The sequence below is a fragment of the Harpia harpyja genome, chromosome 1, assembly GCF_026419915.1.
Source record: "Harpia harpyja isolate bHarHar1 chromosome 1, bHarHar1 primary haplotype, whole genome shotgun sequence".
NCBI classification, from domain to species: domain Eukaryota; kingdom Metazoa; phylum Chordata; class Aves; order Accipitriformes; family Accipitridae; genus Harpia; species Harpia harpyja.
In genome coordinates this window covers 108114701-108130341 of record NC_068940.1, presented here as the reverse complement: position 1 = coordinate 108130341, position 15641 = coordinate 108114701, and the positions used below count along the sequence as shown (strand labels likewise).

General features: G+C 58.0%; 1 protein-coding gene and 5 non-coding genes across 6 annotated transcripts; all 6 read right to left on the bottom strand.

Moving 5' to 3' along the window:
- Positions 1 to 18: 18 nt before the first annotated feature.
- TBRG4 (transforming growth factor beta regulator 4) lies at positions 19 to 14754 on the bottom strand. Its single transcript, XM_052809043.1, is given in 12 exon segments — positions 19 to 156; positions 158 to 205; positions 1942 to 2056; positions 2780 to 2891; positions 3635 to 3747; positions 3749 to 3878; positions 4510 to 4654; positions 6246 to 6356; positions 6906 to 7063; positions 9017 to 9188; positions 10473 to 10790; positions 13958 to 14754. Coding segments are annotated over 12 exon segments (1902 nt in total). The 5' UTR covers positions 14384 to 14754; the 3' UTR covers positions 19 to 102.
- Positions 282 to 410, bottom strand: LOC128152253 (small nucleolar RNA SNORA5). Its single transcript, XR_008238569.1, has one exon. It is a non-coding gene; the product is annotated as a small nucleolar RNA SNORA5 (small nucleolar RNA).
- LOC128152314 (small nucleolar RNA SNORA5) lies at positions 3118 to 3257 on the bottom strand. Its single transcript, XR_008238612.1, has one exon. It is a non-coding gene; the product is annotated as a small nucleolar RNA SNORA5 (small nucleolar RNA).
- LOC128152247 (small nucleolar RNA SNORA5) lies at positions 4156 to 4272 on the bottom strand. The gene has a single exon (XR_008238566.1). It is a non-coding gene; the product is annotated as a small nucleolar RNA SNORA5 (small nucleolar RNA).
- Positions 9686 to 9819, bottom strand: LOC128152309 (small nucleolar RNA SNORA5). Its single transcript, XR_008238611.1, has one exon. It is a non-coding gene; the product is annotated as a small nucleolar RNA SNORA5 (small nucleolar RNA).
- Positions 13384 to 13508, bottom strand: LOC128152255 (small nucleolar RNA SNORA5). Its single transcript, XR_008238570.1, has one exon. It is a non-coding gene; the product is annotated as a small nucleolar RNA SNORA5 (small nucleolar RNA).
- Positions 14755 to 15641: the final 887 nt, after the last annotated feature.

Sequence of the window (15641 nt, the reverse complement as noted above, 5' to 3'; positions counted from 1 at the left end):
CCCCCCGCCGCCCCAAACCACGGCACTGTACAGCGTGGGTTTATTTCAACACGTTTTTAACACAGACAAGCGTTGCCGGAGAGGCCGGGCAGAGCGGCGCGGTTAGCTCGCCATCTCTTTGGCCATGACCTTGTTGAGCTTGTCTCTGAGGTAGGCCTGTCCGCTGCCGCTCCAGCTTCAGCTCCAGGAACTCGTAGTGGGGAACCTGCAGCGGGGGGGAAGAGGAGATGCCATCAGAGCCCCGAGGTGCACAACAGGGTCCTGTGTTTGGGCCGCCGGAGGAGTGTCCGTAACCTATTTGATCCCCCGATGTCCCCACGGCAGGGACGTGGAGCAGAGAGATCACCGTGGCAGCCCTGGGCCGGTCCCCACCACGGCAGAGGCGGGCACCGAATTTTGACGAGGCTGTGGGGATGGGCGAAGGGTACCCTCCGCTCCCGCCTGACGGTGGAATTGGCACCCAGGGGACCAAAATGCAGACAATTCAGGACTGTCCCCAAATTGCCCGCGTCACCACCACTGAACAACGGGCTTCTGTGAGCAGCCGGGATGGCACAAAGCACTGGGAGCGGTACGGGCCGAGCAGCGGCCCCCGGCACCCCACCTTTCCTCGTGGTAGAGGAGGATTCAGGGCAGCACCTCTGCCACGAGAGGCTCAGGGACCTTGCTAAGCACCAAAACCTGCTTAGTTTTTCATGTGAGATGCAGAGGACGTGCAGGGCTTCATGGTCCTGCCCTTGGCACACCCCCATTCCTCCCTCCCCGTGCCTCTCCCAGCAGCCCCCAGCCTGGCAAAAGGCAGATGAAATGTTTATTTGGAGCGAATTTGCAGGCAGGAGGAGGACAGGCAGGCCGGGGAAGAGGTTCAAGAGCCCGGCACCTTCTTTCTGGCCGGCGGCTGACAGCTCCAGCTACGTTAGAACACCGAAGCCGGGACGCCGTTCCTCGGCAGCACCTCCGCCAGCCTGTACGAGGGAGCAGCCTTGTCTGGGGGGATCCCACCACCCACCCCTGCCTCTATATTTAGCAGCCGAGAGGCACGGCTGAAGCTGCGGGAAGCAGCACTTCCCTCCTCCTCCTCCTCTTGTCTCCCCCCTCCGAGCCTCCCCAGCCAGCCAGCCAGCGCGGGGGCTGCAGGGGGGGGATTACGCAAGCGGCTGGGAAAAACAGCGCCGGTGAACCTCAAACCTCGCTTCGCATCAGCCTCAAAATAGCGCGGCAGCAGGCGCAGAGAGCTGGGGGGAGGACGCTGGGGAAAGGCTGAAGCTCAGGGTGCTTCGTGGGGACAAGCTAGGGAGACCACCGTGGGGTGACAATGACGCTGCTCTGGGGTGACATGTGGCCCTCCAGCCCCAAAGGAGCCGTGCCGAGAGTACGTGGCTCGGGCAGGATGGGGCTGAGCCCGGGCTCCGCAGGGCAGGGGCAGAGGGAGGTCTCCCGCCTGCAAAGGCAGCGCACCGAGCCACCAACCCTCCTCCCCCAGAGCAGCCCGCGGGAGGGCAGGGCTCGCTGCCTGCCAGGAGAGCTATAATTACCTCCGGGAAGCTAAATAATACATGACCCCGCTGGAGCACAGGGCTCTGGCGCAGGGGATCAGCACCCTAAGACCTTGTCTGCCGTCCTCCTCGATTACCGATTCCCCCCCCCTGCCTGGCACCTTCAGGCCACCTAACAGGTGGCCAGGAGAGGATCACGGCGGCTAATCCCAGCGCAGGCAGGCAGGCGACCTGCCGAGCTGCCCCGCACAGGGCTGTGGGCACCAAGGAGCGCTCAGGGCTTGACCTGGGACTCTGCCCTGTTGTACAGGATCCAGAGCCATCAGGAAGAAGGTGAGGGGAGCGAGAAGGAAGCTGGTAGACCCCCCTGCCCCCCCTCAGGAAGGGGTCTGCTCCTCCATCTCCATGGAATTAAGAGACCCCTCTCTTCCCTGCAGCTACTCACGTCCACCACGAGGAAGCCGGCCGCCTGGATGTGGCGCCGGGCCATGACGTAGCGGCCCAGCAGGTCCTTGCTTCTGTTGCTGAAGTTGGGGAACTCCCACCGGAGGAAGGCGACCCTGGGAGATGTATGGAGGAACAGGAGGTCATGAGACGCGAGGTTGAGAACGTGCAGCCCAAGCGGAGCTGGCAGCAGCACCCGGATCCCGAACCGAGCTGCGGCAGAAAGGCCTGCTCCAGCTCTGCCGATCGCCCCGCGCCAGCCGGACATAGAATTGTCCTGCTGGAGCCATTATCCTGCCTCTGAGCCATCCGAGAAGACCCAGGGCAGCAGCTCTCAAGTGCAATTTATCCACAGCCCAGGCCTGGCAGCAGGCTGAGTGGGGCGATGCTGGCCTTTTCCAGGCAGGAAGGAGGCAGCTTTGTCCCCAGGGCCCTGCAGACAGCCAGCCTCTGTGGCAGACACACCTGGCAGAGGCTCTCTTCGGAGAGAAAACCACTGCCACGACCAGTGTCCAGCCCCCTCCCCTGCTGTGCCTCCACCAGGTGGCTGGCCAGAGCAGCTCCCGGCTCTAAAATGTTATCCCAGTGGGGCTGGCACAGTCCTACCCCAATTTCTGTCCTGTGCCCACCCCCTCCTGCTCCCAAACAAGGGGGGACGCAGCTGGGCACGGCACCCTTGGCACACTGGCAGCCCCTGCGGTGCTGCCGTGAGTCGCCGGCTGCGGTGACCGGGAGGTGTGGAGCCCACGGATCCTCAGCACCACGAAGGCAGAGCCTTCCCGCTCCTCTCCCGGCGAGCTCCTGCCTGGACAGCAGGGCACAGCTGAGCCCAGACCCACCTCCTGGCTCCCGGCGGCAGCGGCTTTGTCCCTTCCGAGTGGAGCAGATGGGGAGCAGCAAAGTCCTTCAAGGGGAGAGGTTTATTTTCACTGTTCACCACCATCTCAGCATCTGCACGGAGAGGAGGGAACACGAGGATTCCTGACACCCACCTGGATGCCGCTCACACCGTCTCCGCTGAGGCTGGTGATGCAAAGCACGCGAAATCCTGCCGCTCCCTTCCCAAAAAACCCATCCTTGCTGAAGCCGTGGAGCAGCTTTGCACGTCAGGGTACAGCACCGTCCTTACACCGCCGAACGGCAGCGTCTGCTTACCAAGCATCTCCTCGGGCAGAAGATGTGTCCGTGGCGTGATTTTATCCCCCCGTGTCCCACGGGAAGGGGACGTGGGGCCAACAGACCACAGAAGTTGCTGTGGCAGCCGGTTGGCCGGTCCCCGCCACGGAGGAGGCAGGGACCGAATTTGACAGGGCTGCAGGAGAGCAGGGAGCTGGGGGAGCCTGGGGTGGGCTGCGGGAGCCAGGGGCGCGGCAGGGGAAGGGAGGGCAGAGCCAGAAGCCTTTCACCGGCCTTTGTGCTGCTTGGCTGCAGAAGGGCTTTCCTCCCGCTTCTGCTACCCACAACCATGCCCTGGGCTGCGGTTTCTGCTCTGCCTTCAGAGTCAAGTTGCGGGAGGAGATGGGAACAAGACAGGGCAGCTGCGATGAGCAGGCGGAGGGGCGTGAGGCTGAAGAATGAGGGGGGAGATAAAGCCTGGTAGCTGTACCCAAGCCCTCGAGTTCAATTCCCTCCACCAAGCAGAGCCCGATGGGGTCCCGCTGCTGCCCACGGAGGCGGGGAGAGGACGCACTCACCGATCTGCCAGCCATAGATGGTGGGTACGTTGAAGCGCCCGTTGTCCTGGCTCCCCAGCACCCCCGCCAATGCCTCCCGCAGGCTGCTCTGCAGCAGGGTGACCTTCTCCCCCCACCGGCTGCGTGGCGCTCAGCATCTCCGCTGGCAGGAATGGCCCCTGGTAGCTGGGGCTTTCCAGCCTGGCAGCAGCGTTGATGTTGATGAGCCTTAGCTGTAAATTCTGGGCCTTGAAGGACTGGTCGCCTGGCAGGAGGAGAGAAGCAGAGCTAGAGACATGGCCCAAAGCCCCGGCCCACAGCAGGGTCTGGCTCTTCATCCGGTGGCCTGCCTAGCCTGTCTGACTGGGATTCCTGGTTCTGATCCCCCCGCTATGGGTCCCTGCTTGCTGGCATGGAGATACAGATCACCAAATGCCGGGGTTCCTGGCTTTGCTCCAGCTGCTGGGTGCTCGCAGGAAGCCACCATGAGCTGGCCGAGCCAAACAGGGCCCTTGTTCAGCAGGGACAGCCCCGTCAGAGCCCAGTGTCCGCAGTGTGATTTTAACCCCAGGGTCCCACAGACGACAGAAGTTGCTGGGGCAGCTGGCTGGCCAGTTCCCGCCACAGAGGAGAGAGGGACTGAATTTGATGAGGCTGCACCTCCCCAGAAGTCACCATTTTGTTAGAAAATACCAAACCGTCTCTTCTCGAGGTCTTGGGGGAAGCCAAGTGGGCTTGCCAGAGCAGAGCAGCAAGCTGTGCCTTGGGGCACGCGATTTCCACGACAAGGTTGAGGACAATGCATCATTTAGACGGACCAGGCTCAGTATCGCGGCTCCCTGCCCCACATCTGAGGTTCTCGGTCCCCGTCCCACCAGCAGAGATGCCCACCTCACCTCGGATCTGAGCGTGGAAGTCAGGTGCCAGCACTCGCTGCAGGTAGGGAGCCTTGGCCTGCTGCAGCACGCAGAGCGACCACACCAGGTCCGTCAGCAAGCGAGGCTCCAGGCTGTCCAGCTGGTCCTGGAGCAACTCGTGGACCTGCAGAGAGGGAAACCAAACAGCTCAGGTCAGTGCTGCTGATGCTTCGATCTTGCAGTCAACACACAGGTCTGGCAGCTTGACAAACCCCCGAGGTGTTACGGTGCACCCGATGTGCACTGTCTCCTCTACAGCAGTGCTTCTCCCCTGCGTTATTTGCAGAGGGGAGATTTTAAGATTGCTGTAATGTGACCCTGCAGCTCGTGAGCTGCAGTTCGCTGGCCCGGGATGCTGCGTCGTTGCCAGGGAGGCTCATCAAAAAGCCCAGCAGCAAAGCGCAGCAGCCAGGGGTAACGCACCACTGCAGCCAGCCCTGCCACAAGGGCAGCATTCAGAAAAGGCAGGGCTGGAGGTGATAACCCCTTCAGGATCTGCAGCTAAAACCTGCGGTAAACAGAGCTGGAGGGGTCTGAGGTTGTATTGGTGGTGTCAGGATGTCTGTCCAGGAATCACAGCAAGAGCCGGGAGCTCTGCACCCTGCAGGGGCTTCTCCTGTTAAACCTGGAGAACTTTTCTGCAACACCTCAAAAATGAGTAGTTTGCACTTGCTACAAAATCCCCCTTCACGGTGACCACGATTAATGCTGGCAGGGGGAGTCCAGAGCCCTGGATGCTACTTCCACACCTCGCCCTCCTCGCTGTCCCAGGGAGACCCCCCTGCTCCCCAGGTTGGCTTGGCCACGGGGGACAGGCTGCCCTGCGGTGGGACACGGGGTGCTGCCGATTAGAAACACCCATACGTGGGTCCTCTTCCTTCTCGGCTGCGTGTCGCAGGTAGGACTGCGCAGGCCACACTCCCTCTGCCGGGTGCTCGGCGAACGCCCGCTTACTCAGCGATAACGCAGCTCCTCTCTGGAAATCGTCAGCATAAATCTGTCCCCAAGGAGGTCAAGGTGACTTCCTCCTCCGCTTCAGAGGCCAGCCCGGCTGCCTCCACGAGCCAGGGAAGGCAGGAGGATGCCAAGGACAGCGCCTGCCCCACGCTCGCCTCCTGCCAAACCACGCAGGAGGCTCCCCCTCCGCTCGGCCGTTCCAGCCCATCACATCTCCTCACCCTGGGATGCGTCAACCTTCCCCCCCCCACGCAGGTAGACAGCGAGCACGTCTGCCTGTAGCAGCCTCTATCCTTCTCGACAGCTCCCCAGAGCTGGGGGAGCAGCCTCAGCGCTACCAGACCGAGGGCTTGGCTCAGCTGGGAGAGCCACACAGCTCTGCCAGGAACGGGCGTGTGACCATCAACACCTATGGCCTCGTTATAAAGAGTTAATTACAGCAATTGGAGTTCAGGAGGGCAGTGAACACACACACACTGCTTGCGTCTGCTAGAAAAGCGAGCCTGCGGGGACTTGAGCCAGTCATGGACTAACTGGTTCAGCTATTGCCCGGCACGCAGCCAGGGGAGCCCAGTGCGGGTTTTTAAGCCTGGCCTGAGCTCTGGGTTCCCCCTTCCCATTTCTCACACCGTTTAAAACTGGCTCGAGCCATCCAACACGCACTTTCACACACAGATGTGCTAGAAGGTGATCTGCAGCCTTCCCGCTGACTAGGGAGGGAGGAAGGTTGATGAAGAGGGGGAAAGGAGGAAGGTTACCACGTTGAAGAAGTCCTCGATTCCACTGGGCTGGAAGTTCAGGTGAGCAAAAGACAGGATGATGCTGCACAGATGGGTGACTGACAGCTGCTTGGTGTTGTCCAGGGCATACTGGAAGATACAGGGGGAAAAACCAGAGGTTTAGGTCTGTCCTACATGAGTATGGACAGGAAAAGATTGAAAGTGTCAGCCAAGGACACATCCAGCCCTGTGGCAGGATGGGAAAACGTGAGCAAAAGGTCTTTCAGTGCTTCCCTGGGATTTTATCTTGGCACAAGGGAAAGCTGTGAGTGGAAGCAGAGCTCTCTAATATTCCGGTACAGATGCAAAAGTGCAGGAGCATAAACTGGGGCAGAGCTGGGAAGGCGCCTGGGGAGAGAAGCAGTGCTGGCACTCGGGACTGGAGGCTCAGACAGAGCCGAGACCAGCTCCAGCTCAGCACGGATTCCCAGTGCTGACTTTAGCAGAAGATGAACAGCAAGTCCTGTCAGACTCGATTACAGCCGCCAGCTGGGTAGGGAAAACAGTGACAACATCCCAGAGAGCATCTCTGGAGAGGTAGTGGTGGGGAAACTGCTCCCATCTCCCAAGAACCGGGGTGGATCACAGTCGTACTGGTGCCAGTGGGGACTTCCCTGCCCTCCCAAGCCCCCTCCTCACCTGTGCAATGGCCTCAAACAGCGGCAGGTTGAGCCACTTGAGGAGGGCGAAGGATCTGATGCAGCGCGTCGCCTCGACGGGCGTCATCGTGGAAACGTGGGCGTGCAGGTCAGTGGCTATCTTCTGGAAGACCTGGGGCTGGTGGAAATTCAGTTTTCCTTAAAGGAGCAAAGAGAAAGTGGCAGGCACTTACAAGGAGCTGGTACGGGAGCTGTGCCTGGATGGGTGGTGACGGCACAAGGGAAAGCACAGAGCTGTTCATTAGGAGCAGAGGAGGCTTGGAGACCAGTATTGTCTCCCCCAGTTGCCTTGGCCTCATCCTTTCTGGTCAGACCAAGTCTCTGCTGAGTCCTGCTGCACCCACCAGCTCTCAATCCCAGTGCCAACTCATGGCTCCAGCCTCCACCTAGTGCTGGTAACAGATTTTCGCCCCAGTGACTCCATCTACAGATCCTGGTCTGGCCAGAAGAGCCCTGAACTCACCCAGGCTACCAGGAATCTCAAGCCGGCTGAGGAACAAGCCAGCAATGATCAGCAACCTGCAGCACCAAGCTCCGGAGGTCAGTGCAGACCAGCCAGGAGGGGACAGTCCCCATGAGAGGAGCACAGGCAGGGTCCGAGACTGGCTGCAGTAGCAACAACAAGTACAAACCATCCTGATGCAACAACAGGGCAGCTACAAGCACTGAAGAGAAATGTCAGCGCTGCTTGCTAGCGTCCCAGCCAAGAGCATCCCCGCCGCAGCAGCTACAGCGCTGCTGGAGCCTGCAAAAGCCAGTCTCGCTCCCAAACCATGTCCAGCCGTTGTAGTTGTCCACTTTGTAGGTTATAAGGCTGGGGGACTGCTGGATTACCTGCTCTGATCTCTGCATATGACCCAGGCCCATATATACTGTCCAGCTGCCCTTCCTGAGCTGAAGCACCTCCAGCCCTGCCTCTGAGAAAGGTGCCCAGCACAGATTTGCAGGCTGTGACATGGAGCGTCCACCACTCTCCTTGAAACTTGTTCCAGATTAATCAACTTCATAATAAGTAAGCCGGTAACATCAATGACAGAAGCATGAGCTCCCTCCAAGGCCAGGTCTACTGGGGTTATTTCTTTATCTTGAGAGTATAGCTAACCTACAAAGACCATCCTGGCCCCAGCTGCTGTCAGAAGAGCTGTTCCCACCACCAGAAGCTGGACAATCAACTGAAGGAACTCCTCCTTGGGTCTCCTGGCTTCCTTTATCCCTGCTTGTCTGGGCTTTCCACTGGCTACCAAGAGTAAGAGGAGAACAAGACCATGTAACATTGCATGGAAGGAGGAGCCAGAGAACCAAGACACTCAGGATCATAAACCAGATTACCAATTAGTGCTACCCTGCTGTTAATAGAGCTGTTTGGCACCAGGTTCTGTCACCATCAAGTATCTGGTGGCTCTGGTCTACCCTCTGGCCAGGAACACCACCAAGGTGGCTGTCACCGCCCTGGGCATCTGCCAGCGCTTGTAGAAGTACTTGCAGCACCTCACCTGCTGAAGAGTACGAATTCAGCACCCAGCGCTTCTCAAATGATAACTAACTTTCCACCCAAGATGTCCTAGTGACAAGACATCAGCTACCTTAGTGCCACTGTCCCCACGTAAACAGTCCAGCTCTCCCCAGGGCTCCTGCTCAGCCCTCCTTTTACTGAGGGCTGTGTTTTGCAAGCGAAGAAACAGAGGCAGGGGCTCCCTGAGAAACCCATGGCCACGGGAGGAGGCGAGAGAGGATTTGGGGCCATTTGGGGCATCCTGGCTCACTAGCTGCCTATGCTGCAGGGCAGAGGGGCTCCCTGGCACCCCGACAGCCCTTCCAAAGCGCTCTCTCATCACAAGTCCCCTTCTTCCCATGCATTGGAAGGAAAAGGGAATACCTGCATCCACTCCGCCTGTGCTCGGAGCTGGAAACTACCCAGCTGCACTGGCTGGTACGCTAGGTCCAGCCTAACGTACCCTGCCAGCCTTTCTCCGTCATCTGGCCTCAATGCCGTGGTAGCAACACTATCAAATCCCCGCTCGAGTGCCCAAAATCAGCTGGACTCTACCACACGTAATGTCCAGCAGGTGCTAATACAACCGAGCCGCTTACCATAGGCAAAAATCAGGTCCAGCAGGACGTTGAGGCTGAGCTCAGAGTGCTTCTGGATCAGGTGGTAGGACAAGGCTCGGAGCAGAGGCACACAGCGCCGGTTCTGGTAGGCTAGAGCCAGACTTATTTTCCGGATGTCATTGGGGTTAAACTGTTCAGCAAGCTCCAGAGCCTGCCAAGAAATGTTTTGAGCAGGGATGTAAAGGGAAAGCACTAAGCAAGGTGCAGATACAGCCTTTATATGGAGTGGGATGTGCCATCGCTACTGGCTGAGCCTCTCCGAGGGTGACGGGGATTGGAACTAGTGAGTGTTTAGCACATGGTGAGGCTAAGGGGCTGGGAGTGAGCGTAACGGCTCAAGCGGAGGGAGGGCGAGGGGAAGCAGACCCTCATCCTCTCAGCAGGGCTCAGCCAGGACCTTCCCGCTGCTGGTTCTACCTCCCCCAGCCAGCAGGACCTCAGCGTCCACTCCGTTTTGTGCCCAGCCACTGTAACACGCTGTTGGGCAAACACCGACAGAGGAAAGGCACCTGCTGCTGGATCAGAGCCCTGTTTTCCACTCTAATTTCCATTTCATTTGCAGGATGCTACCCAACATCGTTAGTTCAGGCTCTGCATAAGCTGACAACCCCGTCAGATCCAGCTATAGCATTCTGCCTCGTCACACACCAGTGTCTGTAGCATTTATTTATCCCCAGGGTCGAGACGGACAGTGGGGCTCATGAGCTACAGCCATTGCTGTGGCAGCTGTTTGGCCAGTCCCCAGCACGGGTTGGACGAGGACTGAATTTGACACAGCTGCAGTCAGGGCTCCTGCAGTGGCTCTGACCCAAAGGACATCTCCCTGCTCCTGCAAGCAACAGAAACAGGGACCCACTGAGCACCAGAGGGGACAGACCTGCCCCCTTTGGAGACAATGGGTGCCCAGAGGCAGCCAGAAGGCGAGGACAGTATGGTCACTCCTTGTTCCAGCTCTCCTCACAGCTTAGCTTGCGCAGAGAAGCAAAGGACCATGTTTTTGGCAGCTGTGTTATGCTGGCTCTGTAAGTTACCGCTTGCCAGCTGAGCTAAGGAAATCCAAGCCCGTTCTCTGCTAACCTGCTGCAGCTGCAAAGTAAAACACATCAGCTCAGCCCACTTCCAGCAGTGCAAACCAGTGCGAGTCACCCACTTGCACCAGTATGCATTGTGAAGGGGCTGGCGAGTGCAAGCTCCCCCATCTACATGGCTCCTCGGATGGAAACCCCTCTTAGAAGCACCCATGCACGGGAAGCTGCTTAAACAGCAACCCGTAAGCACACGCCAAAGCACTCTGAAGCAGCGAGCGCAGCCTGTGTGGAATTAGTGTTCCCATATAGGGTTGAAGGGGACAGGGCTCTCCCTCCCGCTGTTGTCACCTGCGGGAGGTGGCCCGTCTGAAGGGAACGGAGGCAGAAGGGAGAGCCCAAGCCCATACCTTGTCCTCCAGCCGGTCCATCAGAGCCGGGGAGATGTGCCCGACCTTGCTCATCAGCGCCACTACAGTCCGAGTGCCCTCAAGCTCCGTCCAACGCAGCTCCAGCTTCTTGATGACTTCGTTCAGCAGCCTGCTCTCCTTCACCTGCTTGACTGCGAAGAACTCTGCCAGGGAGGCGATCTGCCTGAAGGTGAGGCGCCGCAGCCGCCATAGCACCTCCTGCTCCACCGACTGCATCTCCCTCCTGTTGCTGTCCACTCCCAGGGAGTAGAGGCTCTTCAGGAGGTTCAACAAGGTGTTATTCCACACGTGAGAAATCTAGCAGCAAAGAGGAATAAGGGAGAGGTGTTGATGAGAAACAGCACGAGAGCATTCAGTTGCCAGTCACGCCAAACGCCAGGCAATGCTCTGTCTCTCCAGAAAGAGCTGCACAGCATTGAGGAGGAGGCAAGGGAGCCCTCCTCGGTCCGAGGACATCCAGCTGTCCCCCACCACAACACGAGACACCTGCTCCTCCTCACAGGTGTAGCCTGCACAGTCAGATACAGCCTGGAGTGACCCAGCACCCTGGTGAGGAAGAGGAACCTCAACACCTGTACCACAAGCCGAAGCATGCACCAATCCCAGTGGCACGGCTGAGCCTCGAGAGGTAACCGCACATCGCTTACAGAGCTGCCGTACAGGCGGTGACCTCTCTCTGCCTCAGAGAAGGATGCTATGCAAACTGGCTACCAGCTGGGTGAAATATTTAAGTAGACTTTACCCTTCTCTGGAGGCACTTGAGCTTCTCTGTGGTGTGGCTGGGATATGACATGGGTGGCTGGTAAAACAAAAAGCAGTGGGGAAGACTGATAATTCAGGGGCAGAAACTTGAGGGTCTCGGGGGGAATGCCAGGGAACTCCAACTCACCTCAGGTCAGATGAAACTTATGCTAAAAGCTCTGATTTCTCTCCAGCATCTCCAAAAGGAGGCTGGGCATGAATCCCACCAGCTGCTGAGAGCACCAGGACTTGCCCAGTCCCACTCTGCCCACTGAACTTCTCTGCTTGGCCACCACCGGCTACGTTCCCACCAGCAGCCCTGACACGACGCAGAGCTCGTGGTTTTCCACCAGCAATCAGTCCTCCAGCTTTCATCTCCTTTGGCATCCATCAGGGAACGCCAGGCACCTCTATTTCCAGCCCAAGCTTCCCCAGCTATGCTCTGCTGCTGCCACACAGCACTAAAGGCAATTTCAGTCCGAAAGCTCTCCTGATTTCTATAAAAACAAACCCAATCCTTAGCACAACATCGGTTCTGATGGGCCCTTCAGAAAGCATCACTGTGCCAGCCACGCCAGTACAGAGCACAGCGTCTGCTTGACAGAATATCCCAACACTACAAGATGATTTCAGAAACAAGGAGTTGCTTCTCAGAGTGACTGTGCAGGAGGCAAGCGAGGCAGTGCCGTGAGATGTTGAATTTCAGGCAGGAGTGACCACACGGGTTTGGGCAAACAAAGGCGCTAACTCTCTCGCCTGTTCAAACTCCAGCACTTCCACCGACACAGCAATTCCTAAAGTGCTGCTCAGAAACAGTTCAGCACCTCAGGCACAAGAACAACCTGAGCCCTGCCAGGGTGCTCCGCTCAAATCTGAAAAATCACAGACCAGGATGCAACCAGGAAAAGGAGCAGAGCTCACAATTTGCCCTGGGTTATTCAGAAAGTCACAAGGAGAAACAGATTGCTCCCCTGGCTGATCCCTCACCTTTTTCACCCATTCACACGTACAAAACTCACCTCACAGTCTGTTAAGAGCCCTTCCCTCAATGCTGTCCTGGCCCATGCCTCATCTTCTGTTCAAAATCTCTGGCTCGTCGACACAAGGACATTGCAAGCCGATTAATTTTAGTTTCTTTGCATCAGAGCGTTTTTGCATCTACGTGATGACCTCTTACATTCAGTTATCTACGACTGCGGCTCCAATAACAGCTCACTGGAGAAGGATAATTGCGTTTGCAGCGAGTTTGCTTGCTTTACATCTCAAAATCCCTAGCCACATCCCTCTTGGCAGTTTCCTACACTTAGGCCACACTGCCTTGCTTCTCATAGCGCCCATCCAGCACGTCAGCTTGGCTTTGCCAGCTCTGGAGCATCCCTTCCCCACTGAGTGGCCCCCAGGGACATGGGCATCCCTTTGATCTGTGGTGACAGCGACACAGGACCATGCAGATCAGCAGGAGCAGTACTTTCACTCCAAATACAGCAGCATGGAAGTGTTGCAGCTCAACAGAACTAACCAGGCAACCTCAGGACAAGTCCCACCTCTCTGCTACCCTTAGACAGGTTTTAGGGAGCAGAGATTATGAATCAGGAGAAATATGAAGCATCTGCAAAACGCTCTGCCAGAGCCTCATCAAGTTCAACACAGCAAGTTCACAGGTCAGGGCAATCCCCAGCACCAGCACAGGCTGGTGGATGAAAAGCTGAACACGATCCGGCAACATGCGCTCGCAGCCCAGAAAGCCAACTGTATCCCGGGCTGCATCACCAGCAGCATGGCCAGCAGGTCGAGGGAGGGGATTCTGTCCCCCTGCTCTGCACTCTGGAGAAGAGAAGGCTCTGGGGAGACCTTCCTGTGGCCTTTCAATACGTAAGAAAGATGGGGACAGACTTTTTACCAAGGTCTGTAGTGACAGGACAAGGGGTAACTGCTTTAAACCAAAAGAGGGTAGATTTAGATTGGATGTGAGGAAGAAATTCTTCACTATGAGGGTGCTGAGGCACTGTACGGGTTGCGCAGAGAAGCTGTGGATGCCCCATCCCTGGAAGTGTTCAAGGCCAGGCTGGATGGGGCTTTGAGCAACCTGGTCTAGTGGAAGGTGTCCCTGCCCGTGGCAGGGGGGTTGGAACTGGATGATCTTTAAGGTTCCTTCCAACCCAAACCGTTCTGTGATCCTACGACATGGGGCCCACGAGCTGCAGGTTACTTCCGTAGCAGGCAGCTGGGCCAGCACCAACCGCAGCGGACAATGCTGAATTTGATGGGGCTGCCAAGGTTCGACTGTACAATGTGCCGAGCACAGTGCACTGGTTCCCTTCAGATGCCCCATCTTACCCGATGCTTTCTCTGCTGTCCGGCTGTGTGGCTCTGATGCGCCTTTGCCACTAACTGGCAAAGGTGCAGCTTTATCTTACTGAGAAAACTGAAAATTCATGGGAGCAGGAGTAAGGCAGCATTTAACGAGGGTGATCTCTCCGCTACATTTTGTCTCTGGGCCCAAAAGCAGCACTTTTGGGTAGAAATAATCAGGCATCCTGCCTAGAGCTGATAAATTCACCTCCTGATCCCCTCAACTTCATTTTTTACTTGGAAAGGCAAAGTAAAACCCTGAACAAGCAGCCTGCTCTAGCTGGCCACGCTGGTTCAACCGCAGGAGCACCGGCCACTTTCCCCCTCGTATTCTTTCCCCAAAACTCTTCTGTGGCAAGGAGGGAACTTACCTGGGAATCCATGATGCTGATGACCTGTTGGAAACACTCATCTTGCACGATGCTCTCCGTTTCCAGGTTTTTTAATGCTGCGAGCCGGGAAAGTCGAGTAATTATTAGTGAGGCTTGGTTGCTGTTAAGAGCATGGTGTTTGGTCAACTGGAAGAGTTCCTGAGGACTCGTGGCTGATTCAATCAGTTCCCTGATCACTTTGTGCTCTGGATTTCCACTGTCCTCCACCTGCTCTTTGACTGAGAATCCATCTGCCCAGCTGGAAGGGCTCGAAGTATGAAACGAAGCGAAAGATGCTTGAGGCAGAGCTCTCGCCATCGCCACCTTCCCAGCCGGCGCCAGCAGAGAGGCCGGAACCGCCGAAGGAGCGGCGATGAAGGCACCGAAGTGCCGCCAGCAGCAGCGTCGCACCAAGCGGGCAGCCATGGTGGAAGGCGTGGGGGGAAAGGAAGGCCGGGGCGGCCGTAACCGGCTGGAGGTCAACGCCGCATTTCAGGAACGCTACGAAAAGAAAAGAAACCCTTTAGGAGTGGGAGAATTTCAGAGATGAAGAGGAGGAAGCAGCCAGCTTCTGGTAACCGTGGTGAGGATGGTTTTGACCCGCAATATTTGATGCTTTCTGACGACCGATTGATGGGCAAGACACCGCTTTGGATGAGGCTACGCTCTTCCCCGCTGGGGCTTAACCTCTCGTTAGGGGCCGCCCGGCTTTCCCAGGCAGCGGGTCAGCAGCACACCGCCCCCCCCCCCAAGACCTTCAGGGACACAGGCCCGTTCTCCCCAGTTGCTCCCAGTTTCCCCACACCCTCCTCCCCGGGTTCCCTCCCGTTCCTGCCCACCCCGCCACCCCTCTCAGCCCCCCGCCCCTCCCGGGGCTGTTCCCCTCAGACTCCCGGCCTCGACCCACGCTTCCCCGCGACATTTCCCCTCAGAAAACCCGCCGGGGCCGGGCCGGGCCCTCCCGCCCTCACCGAGCCTGACCTCGCCCGCCCCAACCTCACCCATGTCGCGCCCGGCGCCGTCCGATAACGTCACAGCTCTGCGGCGAGTCTCTATTGGTGGAGAAGCGGTGGGGTTGGGCGGTGCCGCGGCGCTGCGGTGAGCTCTTATTGGCTGGAGGCGGCGGTTCCCTTCTGGCGGGCGGTGACAGGAGGGAGCCGCGCGGTCTGTGAGGGGGAGCGCGGCCGCCATGATGCGCCGTGATCCGCCGTGATCCGCCATCAGCCGTCGGGGCCCCGCCGCCCCCCTTCACCCTCCCGCCCTCCGGTCCTACCCGGGGCCGCGGGTCAGGGCTGGGCCCGACCTCGCCCGCCAGGCCGCCATTTTGCGGGGCTGAGCCCCCGCGCTGCCATCCCTCCTCCTTCCTCAGCTCCCCCCCCCCCCCCGCCCCCTTAAAGCCTCTCCGCCGGCGGCCCCTTCGCCTTCTTCGATACTGAAATTCACGGCCTGTAAAGAAATACTCTCCGAAGACTCGTTTTGGAGTTTTAGAAAGCAGGCATTCTTCATTGCAGCGCTGGGTGCGCAGGGGATAAGTCCACCTAGCGCGCGTCCCACAGCTTCAGCACAAACAGGTTATATAGTGTAACTAATTACATATTAATCAGATTAGTATACATAAAAATTATGGTAACTGATTATCGTAGTACTGCCTACATCCAATCTTGCACAATGGTTCTTCGTTTGA